Here is a 17,974-nt window from a genome sequence, read left to right as displayed (position 1 = left end):
TGTGGTGTTGTATTGTGTGCTGTGTTGTGGTGCTGTGTTTGTTTGTGGTGCTGTCCTATGCTCCCTGGCAAGTAAAGCGTGATGGTGCTGGGTTATGGTGCTGTGTTGTGGTGCTGTGTTAAGCTGTATTGTGGTGCTGGGTTATAGTCCTGTGTTGTGGTGCTGTGTTGTTGTATTGGGGAAGTGGGTTGTATCCTGTGTTGTGGTGGGTGCTGTGGGGTTAAGTTGTATTGTGGTGCTGTTATGGTCCTGTGTTGTGGGTGCTGTGGTGTTGTATTGTGGTGCTGGGTTATGGTCCTGTGTTGTGGTGCCGTGATGGTGCCGTGTTGTGGTGCTGTGCTATGCTCCTATGTTGTGGTGCCGTGATGGTGCTGGGTTATGGTCCCATGTTTAATATAATTTCACCCCTGTTATTGTGACCCTTGATGTACATGTGCACGAGTTAATATGTGTATATGTGTATGTGTGTGTGTACCAAGTCACGTCCCGGAGCGCTGGTTGACAAGATGAGGGCAGCGCGACAGAGGATGATAAAATAGACAATCTGAGCACAATAGAGAGGTTGGCGCCACACCCGCAGCTCCTTACACCAAACTGCCCTCACACACATCCAACTCTTCATCTCCATCACAAAATTTCAGTAAATCTTGGCCACTGTGACACACTAACTGAGCCACATTAAGTAATTTATGTGAATTGGCTCCCAGGGCAAATATTTCACCACAAGAACTTCAAACACTCCGAGTCATCAACGGTTTATTGAAGCTTTAAGTAGACGTCAACACATCAGACAATTTGTATTACACTCCGTTGATTCTTTTTATTTAGTCTATGATCATTAGTTATCTATTTGGTATACGTTAGTGTCGTCGCTTGTTGGGGAAAAGGATGAATAAATTTGGCAACATAGCGGCGTGTGGCAATATCACACCAATACTATTCTTAAATATATATTTTGGGTCGAAGAATTAGTTTTGCTCCAGATATCAGTAGAGGTAGTCCTCCACACGTTAAGTAAGTATCTGTGGTGGAAATTTTGAAATTTTGATATAATTAATTCTGATAATTAAGTGTTCTCATATCAATTAGCAATATAATTAATTATGCGAATTAATATGATGACACTTAATAATCAAATTAATTATCAAAAGTCAACATTTCGACCACAGATCCTTTAGACAGAATACCACGATGAACAACAATGGTCCAACTCAAGGGGCACTGTATGAGCTCAGGCACATGTAACATTTATTAAAATAATTTTTATCCAAACATTGCTTCTATTTATTTTATTATTTATATAAATTCCCCAGATACGCAAGAGCCATAATTAAGCCCAGATAGGTAAGTCAGAAACCCAAGGTATTTCACTGATGTTGCACTAGACGGGCTCACTACCACTCGTTTCAGTACATTAAATTCATATATTATAGCATATTAATTTTCCCTCACAGTCATCACCGTCCTCATCAGGCTCAGTCTTTCCCTCGCCAGGAAAGTCACCGTAACAATATTTGATAACGAGAGCCTCTTATTGTGTTATCTTATTCGGCAACCTCTTTTAATTCTGAAGACGAGTCTTCTCACACAGGCTGCGGACTCTGACCACTAGGACCGTGAGTAATAGGCTGACAATGCTATAATGCCATGCTTTGAAAGATAACCTGCATTACCTACAAATAAGTATTACTAATACCTGCAACACGTTGAGAATGCATTCAGTGGTACCATAATAAGTGTCGGTAAATAAATATTAAAGTTAGTCTTCCTCGTGTTTACGTTTTCTCTGATACAGAGAAAACGATACTGGCAGAATAAACTGTTTGAAGGTAAACTCTTCTAGATACAAACACGTGCTAACTTGTCAAGTAAGTTAATTTACTAATTTATAATGTAGCTATCCCAGGTAATAGTAGAGTATATTAAGATGTTTATAAAGTTATAACTTGTTTATGCTTATATGAGCTTAGAATAATTAATCACTTGTTATTGCCATGATTTAATATTAAATAAGTTTAGTACTGTATATTTCTGTTTAGCGATGCATTAGAAAATAATCTTCAACCAAAATGTCCCAAAATGGCATTTTGAGAATACGATTTTGTCACGTATGCACCAACTGAAAATGCCATTCGCCAGACCTGGAGACGTCATCACCCATGTTATTTAGTCCGCAACATGTGTGCCTAACCAAGGAAGTTCGTTTCATAATACATTCTTACAATGTTACGATAGCATAACTTCTTCACGTCTGGCCAGATCAAGGTGTCACTGGAGGACACAGCACCGCCACCAACCTGCTTGATCTAGTACTGAGACTACTGCCTATCAGATGGATGACCTGTTTCTGAAAGCTTCTTACGATGAAGTGTCTTCGTGTTGATAGATGAATGCACTTCACCGATTGACTTGGGCTGAAATACAAAACATAAAAAAATAACATCATATTACACTCAGGCTTCTAACCTGGCACCAGTTATGAGATAAAGTTACATAAGCACTTCTAGAAAATTATCTCCCTTAGCTGGTGGTATGGTGCATGTACAGTACCTACGACAAATATTCATGTGTCTCTGAAAGTCTGGTCTGGTTACACACGTCCATCGCTATGATAAGTATGTTAGTAAAATCCTTCAGTACCTCACCATACAGTACTCATACTGCTTAGAGAACCGTCCGTGCCTTAGTATTTTCCCTTAATTATATTTACTGATATTACATAATTCTAATGTGTTTCCTCTATTAAATTATGAAAAATACTAATGGATTATTCAATAGTATTATCTTAAAATTCAAGTCATATTTAAAATCTAAAAATAGGGCATGGCATCATAGATAATATATGTGGTGAGCGAGTACTTGTCATACCAATTTCTGGAATTTGAAATGTTATGTACTGTACAGTGTTAAGTAAATATTTAACATTTACCTTTAATTAACCTCATTGACAGTGAAAAGATATGACCTAGTTTCAAATCATAGTTTAACAAAGATTACTGGAAGTTATCTTAATTTATCACTTGAAGCTTACAATGTGTCCTAAATGAGTAAAGAAACACTTATGAATACACATCCATGAGTCACTCACACATGGCAGCAGGCAACTTACCATCTCACTGCTCTTCCATGCAAACATCATGTAAAACCAGCGTCAACATTTTTCCTGCTTAGTGGAGTCAAGCTTTAAGGCTATTGGTCAGCAGCACATCACGTGTTCATCTACACCGTCGTGCGGCGCGTGAGTCGTCTTAGGCCACATACTAAATTACCGGCTTTTTAATATATGGGTTATACCCTTTACGTCACTTCTTTACAATACTTCAGCAAATATGAACTGGATATAGTGTTAGTTAAGGGAATTGTGGAAAAAGAGGAGTCTTAAAGATACAAGTGCCAGTGGAGAGAAATCGTACGTCCGGCAGCGTGTAAATGGCAGCTGTTGCTGAAAAACCAAATAAGCAAAACTTGTTGATTACTTATCAAGCTCCATTTTCATATGAAACATAGAATTTATTGTGCATTATGCTGAGTACATCAATGAGGTAAACTAAGAAAATAATGCTGTTACAAACAAACTGAAGGAGAGAGGAAATAAGGCAGCCCCGCCCCGGCACCCAACACCAAACTCACCAACGTGAACAAATTCAGTACGGCGGTCGCCCACCTCAGACCGGGAGTGATACTATTTACAATTTTACAGCAGTGTGCGAAAGTGACTAAGATAGTAACGAAATCATTAAACTATGGCTGTGAACAACGTTGTATCAACGCTTCGTCGAAGTGCTCCGTCGGTAAGTATTAAGCGTGAAAATGCTTACTGTGGGAGTTTTTATTTTTCACATTTAAACGTAATATTTCTATTTTTATTCCAGGAAACAGTGACGTGAAGGTGACTTACATTATAATTTTCACGTGACTGGAAGGCCTAATGGCGTTTTTCGAAGATTAAAATCAATAATGTATTCTTGGCAGCATTGATAATAAATGCCATAACTTTAAGTTAGGAGCATCACTGCACTTACCTGAGGCTTCCGTTGCCAGGTTGTCACACTCGGCAAAAGTCCATAGTGAAGAATTATATGTGATTGATGGTGACAAATGACCAAGTTGGGAAACAATGAATTCATTTCTTGTTTCATTCAGAAGTTAATGTTCAGAATACCTGTCTGACAATTATTTATACATTTTGTCATGTTTTTCAAGTTATTGATTTTAATTGGATGTCAAAGGCGTGTAAACTATGGTTCCGTAGTTTCTAAAACATTTATATTACACACACCAAGTTATAAAGTTAACGACACACGAACATAGTGAAATACAATCGTGCTTTGAGGAAAATTAGGAAACCCTAGTGCAAATGTTGAATGTTTCTAAAGTATGTCAGCTTATTGTAACTGATATTACACATAAACGTCTGTTATAGCAAGTATGTAGTTTCGCATTTTCCATATATTGTAACTAGAACGTGGCAGTAAGGTACGCATAAGAAATTACTGACAAATATAAAGGTGACCGGTCAGGAGTATCAAATGATTGGAGAGGTTAAGTAACTTGCTCGATCAGTGTTACCACAACGAGCGCCTTCATTCTAGGGATTACAATTAGGCTACAATTATTACTATTTTGTTTCTCATATGAAACTTGGATAATATTTTGTTTGCTGGTGTCTGCAAGTGTAGTGTGGCCGGGGAGGAGGGCTGTGGCTGCATGACATCATTCACCAGCTGTGGTACCAGTTACCGCCGGCCTGGTGAGTTTCTCGTCTTTTTCCACAACCTGGAATTGAGTATTCTTTTTTCTCTACCGCTTTGTTTCATCCTTCTCCTCTCTTAACTCCCCAACTTAACCCCCACTTCCAATATACCGTAGAAAGGTGACATTCTCTCAGGGCTGTGAGAGTTGGTAATGACAGGAAAGTTTTAAGGTCAGGATGTCGTCAGACTTGCACGCGAGAGAGTGTGTGTGTGTGTGTGTGTAGGATATCTTAATTATAAACGTTTTTATTTATTTTAGTTCGCCGTCTGTAGCCATTTTAATTATATGTCTTGAATTAGTTAATAAAATATTAATGTCATTGTTATTTTTATCACTGGCATCCTGACTTGTATTATAATTACATTGTTGTTGCTCTGGTACTCTCTTTAATAGAATAGGACAGTATGATATAAGTATTTATAATTTTTGTAATTATATGCTGTTCTTTCATTTATTATTTTATGGTTATTTCCGCTTTCATTATAATCATTAAGCATATTACTGTTGTCACCCTAGCGACGTTGACATACACTGAAGTTCAACGTCAATCTAGAATAAGAGTGTTTACGGAAAATGTTTGGAAGCGCTCATTAGGTTCCAGACCAGTAGCTGAACTTTAACTCCAAAATACCATCTTGGTGACATTTTCGGGTTCGTGTGCATCTCTTTGCCAAATTTCAGCTCTACAGAATCTTCAAAACTGTAGCTATATATAGCGAACAACTACACAATAAAATGAACATGTTTATAACTGGCATAAAATCATTACTTATAACCGTACCGGAATGTTTTTGTGGTCTGTTAACTGCATCTTTTGGTAAATATAATCTTTTGTTTACTCTAGGTATAAAGAGGGGAGGGGTCGGGAGGAGAGCGTTACACTGTCCACCAGAATTGTGAATGAGCTGAGAAACTTGGTGAACGACTTAAGCTACAGAGTATACTTTTTATTCTAAAGTTAGAGGGTATAACCCGGTATATTATGGAATATCTGTAGCAGAATAATCAGACAGTGTTGTAGTGTGAGTAGGTTAGGTTGCATAGGAGTCTTAGTAATGGTCTCTGTTGGACTGTGATATTTTGTTATTGTTTGCTAATGCACGTGTTTCCTTTGTCTTAGCGGCCGTCTGTAGCCTAAATTTTCTTTACTACTACTACGACTACTAATACTACTTTTTTTTTTTAACGTGGCCTCCAGCCTCCCCCAATAGCCACACCTTCGCCACCATTTATTTACCTTAATATTAAATATCCTAATACATAAGAAGCTATCCTATCTGTGTTAAATTAGTTGAGCCGCAGATCTATGCGGCATTCAGTGACTGTAGCCTCAGTCAATATCTGCAGCAGTTGTCGGAGTAGGGGCGGAAGCTCTCGTTCCCCTGAGGCAGAGCAAAGCCGACCGAAGGAGAGAGAAGGACAGTCGACATCTCATCCAGGCTGTAACATAACTTCTGGGCTGCTGCTTCTGTTCGGAGATCAGCTCCGCGAGTCTGGCGTAGAAACATCTTGCACTTGGGCCCATCCCACCCGAGGTTGTGAACACTAGAGGAGTGAAGCTGCCTTGATCAACATTTTGTATTCTCTCCCCGTATGCCCTTCTCTTGTCGTTCTCGTTCCTCCTATGCGCAGCATCGAGAGCTAGGTTACGGTGACAAACGGCCATGGGATCAAAAATCCTGATGTCGAAGAAAGCTCGCTGTCCCCGCGTCCAGAATCCTCGAGCACTGACGTCCACACGGGCTTCGTTAGAAGTGTTTGAAGTCCTATGTTGGAAGATCTCGCCATCCAGTGGAAGGAGGGTCGGTTCTACCATGACGTCCCGGCAGATTTCCTTCAACATATTTGCTGTGAGATCCCTTACCTCGTCATGCCTCATGCATATGAAGCCCCCCTTCTTGCAGACCATGGCGTGATCGCCATCATAGGGAGAGCCACACACGCATTGGGAGGGCAAACCATCTACTGGCCAACCGTACCTTAGAGCAATGTCATCTGTAAATTCTTGTTTGTTAAGGCTGAAACCATTTGCCCTTATCGGTAACGTAGTTAACCAGTTCGAGGCGCCCACCTCCTGCGCTATAGCAACTTTTTTTGTCAAATTTTCTGGAACCAGCAGCAATAGTTGCTGCAACATGTCATTTTGGCAGTGCTGCCGATCTGTTGTAATGGACCTACGGATCTTATTAACTTCGCTGGTGTCCACTTCCCCTGTTGCATTCTGGGCTATTATGTGGTCAGTGAGGGCTGCCGTGAGCTTAAGTGAATTTTGATGTTCAGAGTCAGCAATCTCCTCTGGATTAGTTAGTCCCATCCCTCCCAGTCTTGGTGGAAGTGCAAGAAGTGTTCTTTCTGCTCGGGTTAAGTCAGGGTGTTTCACTAGTTTGGGAATGAACTTGACACTGATTGCTTCTTCCAAAGGGTGGAGGAGGGGTCCGATCTCAGGGATGGTACGCATCAGGTAGTTCCAACGATGCTTGACTCCATGGGTGAATGCTGCAAAGGCCGCATGTGGCTCTGTGTTAGCGATCTCCGATAGAGCTTGGATTTCGCTAACCCACTCATTCACCTTTCCCGATACGTACTGGGTCTTGAAGTCCGTAGTGCCAATTACTGCGCCTAGATGTCTTTGGCCGTCCTTAGTTATTTTGACCTCACTTTCGCCGAAAACCTCCAAAGCCCGATCATAATGATCTGGCTTCACGATGAGGAAGGATTTACTGGCGTTTGGGTGGTACCCTATTTGTGGACCTCGCGTTGTTACCAGGTCCCACCACTTTTTGATGTCCTCCACTTTTCCTGCTCCTGTGAGGTCATCAGCATATGCCACTTGTTTGACCCCAGTTGTTTCAAACTTTATTTCTTGTTGGAGCACTGATAGGCCTATTGCATACATTGCCATTGCAACGGGGTCCCCCTGTGTTGTTCCCTCAGTCGACTGCAGGATGGTATCACCTCGTAGAGCCTTGTTGTTTACTATGTAGAGGTCTGATGGATTCCTATACGAATTTTCAACATACATCGCAAAGCTAGGACACTTGATCTTGATGTTGTGCAGTGCAGCCTTGCGGTTAAGTATGTTGAATGCGTTTGAAGCATCCACCAGGAGAACGGCCTCACAATCACGCTGCTCGAATATCAATCTCATGGCGTGAATGGCCGCCTCCCCACCAGCCTGGTGGCCAGCACACACTTGTAGGTTCCCTGCTGCTGCCCTGACATCGTCCTTTACCACCTCCATTATGCACTTTCCGATAATCCGCCTCAGCACTTCCCCCACCCCTATAGGTCTACATCCTGGTTTCTTTTCCAGAGGAATAAGGCGGCAGGCCGTCAGGGCCTGGAGATGATGGCAGCAAGAGGATGCAAGCTTTCTTGTAAGGGCGGCAATGGCAATGGCCTTGTGTTTAAAATTCTTGGCTGTTAAACTGTTCTTGGTTATTTAAAAATGTTGTTTAAGGAAATAACTTTGTATTGAGTGGCGGGAAATGATTAACAATAGTAAACAATTTATCAACAGGTTGTGATATGCTTTTGCTTGGGGGTAGTGGGAGGTGTGGGGGTTGGTTGGGGGAGGGGACTGGCAACGATGCTCGGGGAGGAAGTCTTGCCAAGTCAACGATAAAGTGAGTTAAGTGTGCACAGTAACAAAGCCGGTTCAGTCAGGCACCTGTAACTCCGTCTGGCAAAACCATTCACTGCCATTGGTGCTTTATTGTGCTCTAACATATATCGTCTTCATCCGGGTTGTTTTTATTTATTTTTATATGTTTCTTCTATATTTGTTGTCATATTAATCTTCTGATTCCTTAGTTTTTAGTTAACTCTCGTCATCTTTGTATTGGGGACAGAGCGACCTACTCTTGTCTCTATTCTAAACAAACGAAGTAAACGTCCAAAACAGATTGTGTAAGTATTTAGGTATTCCTCTTTATAACAAACTCCTCGTGATGTGTGGAAACAGCACTAATGAAGACTGGTCGTATATTAGTATTCTTTACAGATGTTTGCAATTTATTTTCGCTGATTACTTGGAGTTGTGGAGTTTGAGGCAGCAGTGAAATATTCCAACAGCGCTGCCACAGGTGGGTGAGTTGTACCACCACTTGCTGTGTCAAGAATGTAATTACTCGACTCCTCGGCCAGACAGCGACAGGTTCCCGCCACACTGGGCAGGACTAGGCTCCGGTGACCTTGCTTCATCACTTGTTACTACCCGCAGCGTTATATAATAGCTGTGGTTCCCAACTGAGCTTCCCTGGCACAAGAGGGAGGGTTTCACACGTGTCTTACAGGGTTGGCAACACTGATTTATAGCACCGTCAGTTGCCCTTCACAATTCCTTATCCCTCATGCCCTCCCCTCCAACCTATCCCCTTTTCCCTATTTTCTTTCCCTTTCCTAACTTTCCTCCATCCTTCCTCTTCCATCTTCCTCCCTCGCTCTTCTGCCTTCCTCCCATTCTTATCTTACCTCCTCTCCCGTTTATCTTAGCTTCTCACCTTTCCTATGCTCCTACCTACCTACCCTTTTCCATCTCAGTCCTTCCCCACTTCCTTCCCTCCCTCCCTGCCTCCCACCTCGTCAGTCCCATCCCATTCTTCGCTGCACCGACTCTAGTGAATTTATATCCATTCTATAATAGGGGCACCAGAACTGAACCGCATAATCGAGGTGTGGCCTGATTATGCGGTTCAGTTCTGGTTCCCCTATTATAGAATGGATATAAATTCACTAGAGTCGGTGCAGCGAAGAATGACAAAAATGATTCCGGGACTTAGAAACCTTCCATATCAGGATAGGTTAAAGAAACTTAACTTGCATTCCCTAGAAAGACGAAGAGTGCGGGGAGATATGATAGAAGTATTTAAGTGGGTGAAAGGAATCAATAAAGGGGATATAGATAAAGTTCTTATAATATCCGAGCAGGATAGGACTCGGAGCAACGGATTCAAGTTGGATAAGTTTAGGTTTAGGAGGGAGATAGGAAGGAACTGGTTCACAAATAGGGTGGTGGACGAGTGGAACAAGCTTAACAACTTTGTAGTAAGTGCGGGAACTCTGGAAAGTTTTAAAAGGAGGCTAGATAGATTCATGGATGATAGAGAGTGGTAGTAACTCTCGACAGGAGCTGCCATGCACAGGCCAACCGGCCTATTGCAGACTCCTTATTTTCTTATGTTCTTATCTGTACGTGTACTGCCTCGCCCTTCCCTCCCTGCCCCCCTCATCCTTATCAATTGTCACATTTCTCCTGATACTTTTGTGTTGTCCGCCATCTTTATTGCTCTACCAGTGTAATAAAACGATTGTATCCGGACGTAACTACAACACACACACACACACACACAGCTTCCGGGCTAACTCTTTTGTTCCTAAACAACTTGGGTTACAGCCACAACTGCCTCGACAGCAGTCACCTCTCGTCTGGCACAATGTATCAGTCTTTGGTCACACATCCTGTACCTCTCTAGTGCCTAACCATAACATTAATTAATCTGTTATACCTTTATCGACAGTTCTTGACGGGTGTGTGGGGGGGGGGTCGTCATGCATCCCTACATCACACTCAAGACGTAGGAAGGTCACTTAATGTGGTCAGTTTTACAAGAGTCAGAACCCAAATAGTTGTCAGCGTCGGTTTTGTTATTTAGGGCAACAAGAAGACTCGCCAATGTTATGAGTCAAAAGTTTAACATTCTAGAGTGGGGGAGCTGTGATGACTACTGTGTGGGGGGGGAGGGGGGATGGTAATTTTTTAATATAGTTTGTTAATAAAATGCGTAAATTTATAAACTGAGACGTTTATTTACAAGTGTAGTGTTATATTTTTTTTAGCGGGGGACAAGATTGGTGTTAAATACTGCCATATTTTTTTTATGAGTGGTCTTAAGTGTTATCATAAATCTGATAATTACGGAGTTATCTTATAATAAATTAATAAAGCTATCTGGCGTAAAAGTATAAAAAAGTAGGTTTTATACTGTTATAATTCAGCATCAGGGTAACGTAGAAACAGACAGCCTTGGAAACCTGTGAAGCCTAGTAGAATTTTGTAGTCAATTAGACCTCAGCAGAATATTACAACACACTATTTCACACACACACACACACACACACACACTATACCGCCCTTCAGGATTTATTGAACAGTCTCCAAAACTGGGACACCAACAACCATGTCACCATCAACCATACCAAACCATGGTTATGCACATCAACCTCTCCTCCGACATTGTCCCACTTCCTTCCATTACTCTAGGTCCGAACACACTCCAGGTTGTAGATTCCACGAAGCTCCTCGGCGTCACCATAGACAACAAACTAAATTGGAAACCACACTTAAGTGAAGTTGTCAAATCCTCCAGTTTCCGTCTCCACCTCCTCCGCCGACTCAAGTCCTCGGAGTTCCTGCACCGAGCTCCTCAGTGTTTACACAACATTCATACTTCCCAAGCTCACCTATGCCCTCCCCCACCTGGTCTTCCTCCCTAAATGCCACACAACGTAAACACCTAGAAAAGTGCAAAAGAGGGCATGCAAGATTATTCTCTCCCCTTCCTACTCCACATATCAAGAAGCGCTCAACACACTGACCCTTTCGACTCTCACTGACCATCACCACGACCTCATCTGCAAATTTGGTAAGAAGCTTCTACACCATCCTCGACACCGGCCCTACTACCACCTGAGATCCCTAGCCCGAGAATTGCTGTTCGACACCACAACCGCATCCAGCCCATATGTGCACGAACTGATCGCTATAAGAACAGCCCAGTCCCAACCATTGTAAAAATTATCAATAACTTGTAATAAACCAGTGTATTCACTCCCAGTAAATACTACTTCTTGCACTGTCACTATGTTGAAATGCACTGTAGTTTGAGCTTTTCCCCATCTAGTTATTATATGTCTTATTTGTATCACTTATGTTACTTGTATATTATTTGTAATTCGAAACCCATTCCCCAAATATGTAACTGTATATTTTCAGCCTTCTGGCTGCCAAGCTCTTTCAATAAACCGTTAATTATTATTATTACACACACACACACCCATACCTACACACGTACTCATACACCTAAGTCAGGATGGTACAGTAGTGTGTTAAAATAGATAAGCAGGTAAAGACGATGTGTGTGGTTGGCAGCAGGTGGTGGTGGTAGTGGCTATTACTATATTGGCTTCTGTGACTCAATCTACACCTCCTCCTCATGGCCGGGTTCTAAGTAGCTACCCCTCCGTACCCCCTCCTCGCCTAAGTAGCTACCCCTCCCTCCCTACCCCATCACCGTCTAAGTAGCTACCCCTCCGTACCCCCTCCTCGCTACCCCTCCCTCCCTACCCCATCACCGTCTAAGTACCTACCCCTCCCTCTCTCCTCCTTCCCCCTTCCGTGCTGGTTTTTCTATAATATACTCTTGATAATTCCCATGACTCGATTTTTATTTTACTACAGAACAAAAAATATCTAAAAGGAATCAATATTTGAAAACCTGCCTTGCCAAAACCTCGGGAGCAACCCATTTAGCGTGCGGTAGTACTTGGTTGCATAAATCGCGCGATAAATTAGAACCAATCAGGGCCTATGTTGGTAAGTCACATGATCAGTCAGTCATGTGACTCGTGTAGTCAGTAATAGATGGAAGTGAACTCTGTGAACTCTGTTGTATGTCTGTTCCACTGTAGACGTCATGTTTTTTTTCTTCATATACTAGAGGCTATCCTTAATGGTGTGTGTGTGTGTGTGTGTGTGTGTGTGTGTTTCTCTAAATGTTCCTTCCCTTACTGTTGTTATTAAACCTGATCATTCCTAATCTTAACCTTGCTTACCTAACCTAACCCAATCCAACCCAACCTAACGTAATATAACTCACCGCGACCCTCTGTTAGTTCTGGTAGTGTTCTCTCTTCACCTTTTATTATGGGACACTTTTATACCCCCAAACTTTCGGACATTAACTATAAAACCCAGTTGTTTGTTTTCGGACACCCCTCATATCTTCCCTGCTTGTTGACAGTCGCTGTATCGAGGTTGTTTTCGGACAGTCGCGCCACCACACTCCTCCCCCCCACAACACACATTACGCCACACTGACCAATGAGACGAGTGTTGAGAAATTGAAATCAAACTTTGTTATTGCTACAGGAGTGGGGGAGGGAAGGAGAGGGTGAGGGAGGGAGGGAGGGGATGATTGAGGGAGGGTGTGAGTAAGGAAGGGAGAGCATGACAGATGTATTAGTCAATCTAGGATGGTAAAGGGAGAGGAATCCAGCCTTATCGACCACTGTGATGACGTCAGTGACCTCTGGATTATACTGTATACCTGTCTGACTCGGTGAACCTCGTACTGGTGGTGCAGCCCCGTGACTCCTCTTACTCCCGGGTCTACCTCATGACGGAACTTTTCCTTAGGGGGGTGTGGACGGGATGAATTGTGTTACCTTAAATAATTATGGTCAGTGTCATTATTTAAGTCTTGGAAGGAGTGAGTGAGTGAGGTAGGCCAGGAAGGGGCACTCAGCAGGAGGTGACTGAAGGTTATGTCATGTGTGTCTTAGTTGGTGCCAGGGACGATGTCTCAGGGTGTCAAGTAGCAACAACACTGGCACCAAGGGGTAACGGAGAGGGGGGGGGGGTCAGCAACGGTGTATATAACAGTAACTAGCACACACATTAACAATAATAACAGTAGCAACAGAAGAGCTTAGTATGCCCTTAGCAAAGTTGTTTAACATGTCCTTAAAAACAGGTGTAGTACCAGAATCCTGGAGGATAGCGAATGTAATACCGATTTTCAAGAAGGGGGCTAGATCACTATCCTCTAACTACCGCCCAATCAGTCTAACATCAATAGTAGGCAAATTACTGGAAGCAATCATTTCAAACTCTATTCGAAATCACCTGGAGAAGCACCAATTGATCAATGATTCCTAGCATGGCTTCACAAGCGGGCGTTCATGTCTAACTAATCTTTTAACATTCTTTTCATCAGTTTTCGAATCGGTGGACGAGGGGCACAATTATGATGTGGTATATCTCGACTTTAGCAAAGCCTTCGACAGAGTCCCCCACGAAAGACTAATTAGAAAGGTAGAAGCTCATGGCATCAAAGGCAATATCCTTAAATGGATTAGGGCGTGGTTACAGGACGAAACAGCGAGTGAGCATTAACGGCACTAAATCCCACTGGAGCAACGTCACTAGTGGCGTTCCCCAAGGCTCAGTACTTGAACCATTATTATTTATTATATACATAAACGACATAGATATCGGCATAGACAGCAACATAAGTAAATTTGCTGATGACACTAAAATAACGTGTTATTAAATCTGACGAAGACTCCGCAAAACTACAGGGAGATCTAAACAAATTTTTCGAATGGTCTGAAAAATGGCAGATGAAATTCAACGTGGACAAATGTAAAGTACTCAGTATAGGAGATGTAAACAGGGAAACCAGATACCAGATGAACAACGATGCCATAGAGAAATCCGACTGCGAGAGAGATTTAGGAGTAATGATACACTCTCCATGACACACGCTCCATGATACACGCCCCATGACACACGCTCCATGATACACGCCCCATGACACACGCTCCATGATACACGCCCCATGACACACGCCCCATGACACACGCTCCATGACAAGCTACGTGGTGACTCAGGCTTCCTTATAGAAACTCCGTGGCCTAGGCTCCGTCGGGATCCCTAACACAGGGTACGTGACTCCGCCTTGGGATCATGACTTGCCTATAAGCCGCGAATCATATGACTGACCGTGTGTGTGTGTGGGGGGTGACTTAGTTAACATATATACGTGTGTTTGAAGTGGCTGGTGTAGTGTGTTTGAAGTGGCTGGTGTAGTGTGTTTGAAGTGGCTGGTGTAGTGTGTATGTCATGGCCGTATGATTGTTATAGATCAAGTAATAACATAAACGCCGGGCCTTTGTTGACCAACCCCGTCATTACACGTGAGGGCTCTTATTTATGTACACGGAAGGCTTGTCGGCAGTGAGAGAGAGTCACCATCAGAGAGATCCTCCTCCTCGTCATCATAGACTGGCAACATATCTTAGACTACATACAGTATAGTGTATATGAACACATGTCACTATCATACTGGACGGATATTGTGTACAGTATAGACCTACAGTGTACCATCCCACCATCCCCAGGGCTGGTTCACCACAGATATATACTGACACATCACACTATAACCAGTGGTGGGAGTATAGTGACACGTGTGCCTGGGTGACAGCTTCACCCAGGCACCATAACGTGAGTGTATAGTGACAGCTTCACCCAGGGCTACAGTATAGTGCTAGGGTTGGTGTTAGTGTTGAAGCGGAGTACAGACGGTTAGTTGATGTCGACACTTAACACTGTCTTGGAAAGCCTTAGTTGTGTGAGAGGGGGAGGGGGGAGACTTGGAGATAATGTACGGTATATATCAGGTGCAGCTCAGGCTGTCAACTGGCTCAGCCATGTTAATATTGTTATTATTATCCACTCTGTACCTGTGTTTTTCTGGCTATGTAAACTGTTTCAATATCAAAGGAAGGGAGAGAGGTGGGAGAGGGGGTAGGAAGAGGGAGGGGTGGGAGAGGGGGTAGGAAGAGGGAGGGGTGAGAGAGGGGGTAGGAAGAGGGAGGGGTGAGAGAGGGGGTAGGAAGAGGGAGGGGTGGGAGAGGTGTGGAAGGAGGGGTGGGAAGGGGGAGGGAGGTGGTAGAGAGGTTGGGGAAGGTATTTATGATAGCAATAATAATGGAACAAATTTGAATATATTTGTTGAGAGAGAGTTTAATAATTAACGGTTTATTGAAAGAGCATGACAGCCGGATGGATGAACATATACAGTTACATAATTTAAATTGGGGAATGGGTCACTATAGACCAATAATATACAAGTGTGTGTGTGTGTGTGTTGGAGGGGAGCGGGTGGGGTGGGGTGGGGTGGCGGTGGGGGTATTGGCCTGCCGAGTTATTGTGCTTGTACCTAATGATATCAGGAATGAGGGAGGGAGAGGTGGAGGAGAGGAATGGAAGGGGCGATGGGAGAGGTGGAGGAGGTGTGAGAGTAGAGTCTGTCTGCAGTTTCATCACGTGACACTAAACCTCAAAGCTCTCTCTCTCTCTCTCTCTCTCTCTCTCTCTCTCTCTCTCTCGCCATGTGTCTTTATTGATGTAACATTTCGTCTGTCGTAGATATAAGCTTGAATAAGAGAGAGAGAGAGAGAGAGAGAGAGAGAGACCTCCGCCACCACTTTATAATAAATATTTACTTCCCATTTGCCAGCCGCTTGAGTTGATCGTAAAACCACACTCATTTATTATTGTTCAAGCTGTAGGAGAGTCCCCCCCCCCCACACTGAGGAGGGGTAGATGTGAGGTAAACCACATAGGAACATAAGAAAATAAGGAGTCTGCAATAGGCCGGTTGGCAGCTCCTGTCGAGAGTTACTACCACTCTCTATCATCCATGAATCTATCTAGCCTCCTTTTGAAACTTTCCAGACTTCCAGCACTTACTACAAAGTTGCTAAGCTTGTTCCACTCGTCCACCACCCTATTTGTGAACCAGTTTCTTCCTATCTCCCTCCTAAACCTAAACTTATCCAATCTTGAATCCGTTGCTCCGAGTCCTATCCTGCTCGGATATTATAAGAACTTTACCTATATCCCCTTTATTGATTCCTTTCGCCCACTTAAATACTTCTATCATATCTCCCCGCACTCTTCGTCTTTCTAGGGAATGCAAGTTAAGTATAACCTATCCTGATATGGAAGGTTTCTAAGTCCCGGAATAATTTTTGTCATTCTTCGCTGCACCGACTCTAGTGAATTTATATCCATTCTATAATAGGGGCACCAGAACTGAACCGCATAATCGAGGTGCGGCCTGACTAGCGCAAGATATAGCTGCAATAAGACCTCTGCACACTTGTTACTTACACTTCTAGATATAAAACCCAATACTCTGTTTGCCTTATTTCGAACATTAACGCACTGTTTTCTAGGCCGTAGGTCCGGGCTTACAAGTACCCCTAGGTCTCTTTCACAAGTCGACTTCTCTAGGTTGATGTTGTTAAGGCTGTATACATTATCAGTATTTGTTCTTCCAATATTAAGTACGCTGCACTTGCTGGTGTTGAATTTCATTTGCCATTTTTCAAACCACCCCTGCAGTTTATTTAGATCCTCCTGTAATGCATTTGCATCCTGCCCTGAATTAATCTGCCGCCCTATTTTGGTGCCATCCGCAAACTTGCTTATGTCACTGCTGTTCCCAGTATCTAGATCGTTTATGTAGATTATGAACATGAGTGAGCCTAGTACTGACCCCTGGGGAACCCCACTGGTTACACGGCCCCACTCAGATTTAACACCATCTATGCTGACCCTCTGCGTTCTATCGGTGAGCCATGACTTTATCCAATTTAAAACTTTCCCCTCGATACCATGAGCCTTAATTTTTCTCAGAAGCCTCTGATGCGGTACTCTGTCAAATGCTTTGCTAAAGTCTAAGTAAATAACATCTTAATTTTCGTCATTATCTACTACCTCAAAGACTTTCCTAAAAAACGTCAGCAGATTTGTTAGACAAGATTTTCCCATTGTAATCCCATGTTGAGAGTCGTAGATAAATTTGCTTTTCTCTAGATGCGATCGGATGCTATCTGCTATAATTGATTCAAGAAATTTCCCCACTACTGACGTCAAACTGGTTTACATGAGGAGGCCATTACAGAGACGGGGTGTGGTAACGTCTGGCGTTGCTGACTTAGTGGGGTTGAAAATATATATCGAGAAACATTGATTGATTGAAAACTGTGACTAAGTCCCAGGTTGCTGATCTGACTTACTGCCTCATTTACACGCAATTGCAGGGTTTCAATTGTTTCTCTTACTATTGACAACACAACAAACATATATTGTTTCTCACTTTTTAATTTTTTTTTAATTTCTGCATTTTATGGTTCTTTATTATTATTATTATTATTATTATTATTATTATTATTATAATAATAATAATAATAATTATTACATTTTCGCCCCCCAGGCCTCGATGTTGGTCAGTTACCTGTGCCCGGGTGGACTAATCCCCGTAAAAAAAAGTTACGTCAACATAATGAATGCGTTAAATCGACGTAAATTATAAAATAAATCAACAAAAATTCGACGGAAACAAAAAAAAGAAAAGAAAAAATATAT

The 17,974-nt window shown here is 42.6% G+C and overlaps 1 protein-coding gene across 1 annotated transcript in view; it reads left to right on the top strand.

Annotated features, from left to right (window-relative positions):
* Positions 1–3,470: 3,470 nt before the first annotated feature.
* LOC121857641 overlaps positions 3,471–17,974 on the top strand; it is a 30,759-nt gene continuing 16,255 nt past the window's right edge. Inside the window, exon 1 of the mRNA XM_042353701.1 lies at positions 3,471–3,791. Coding sequence (XP_042209635.1) covers positions 3,744–3,791 — 48 coding nt within the window. The 5' untranslated portion in view covers positions 3,471–3,743. The remainder of the gene's footprint in view (positions 3,792–17,974) is intronic.

Source organism: Homarus americanus, unplaced genomic scaffold (genome assembly GCF_018991925.1).
Source record: "Homarus americanus isolate GMGI-L3 unplaced genomic scaffold, GMGI_Hamer_2.0 scaffold16712, whole genome shotgun sequence".
NCBI classification, from domain to species: Eukaryota; Metazoa; Arthropoda; class Malacostraca; order Decapoda; family Nephropidae; genus Homarus; species Homarus americanus.
This window is presented reverse-complemented; position numbering and strand designations above follow the sequence as displayed.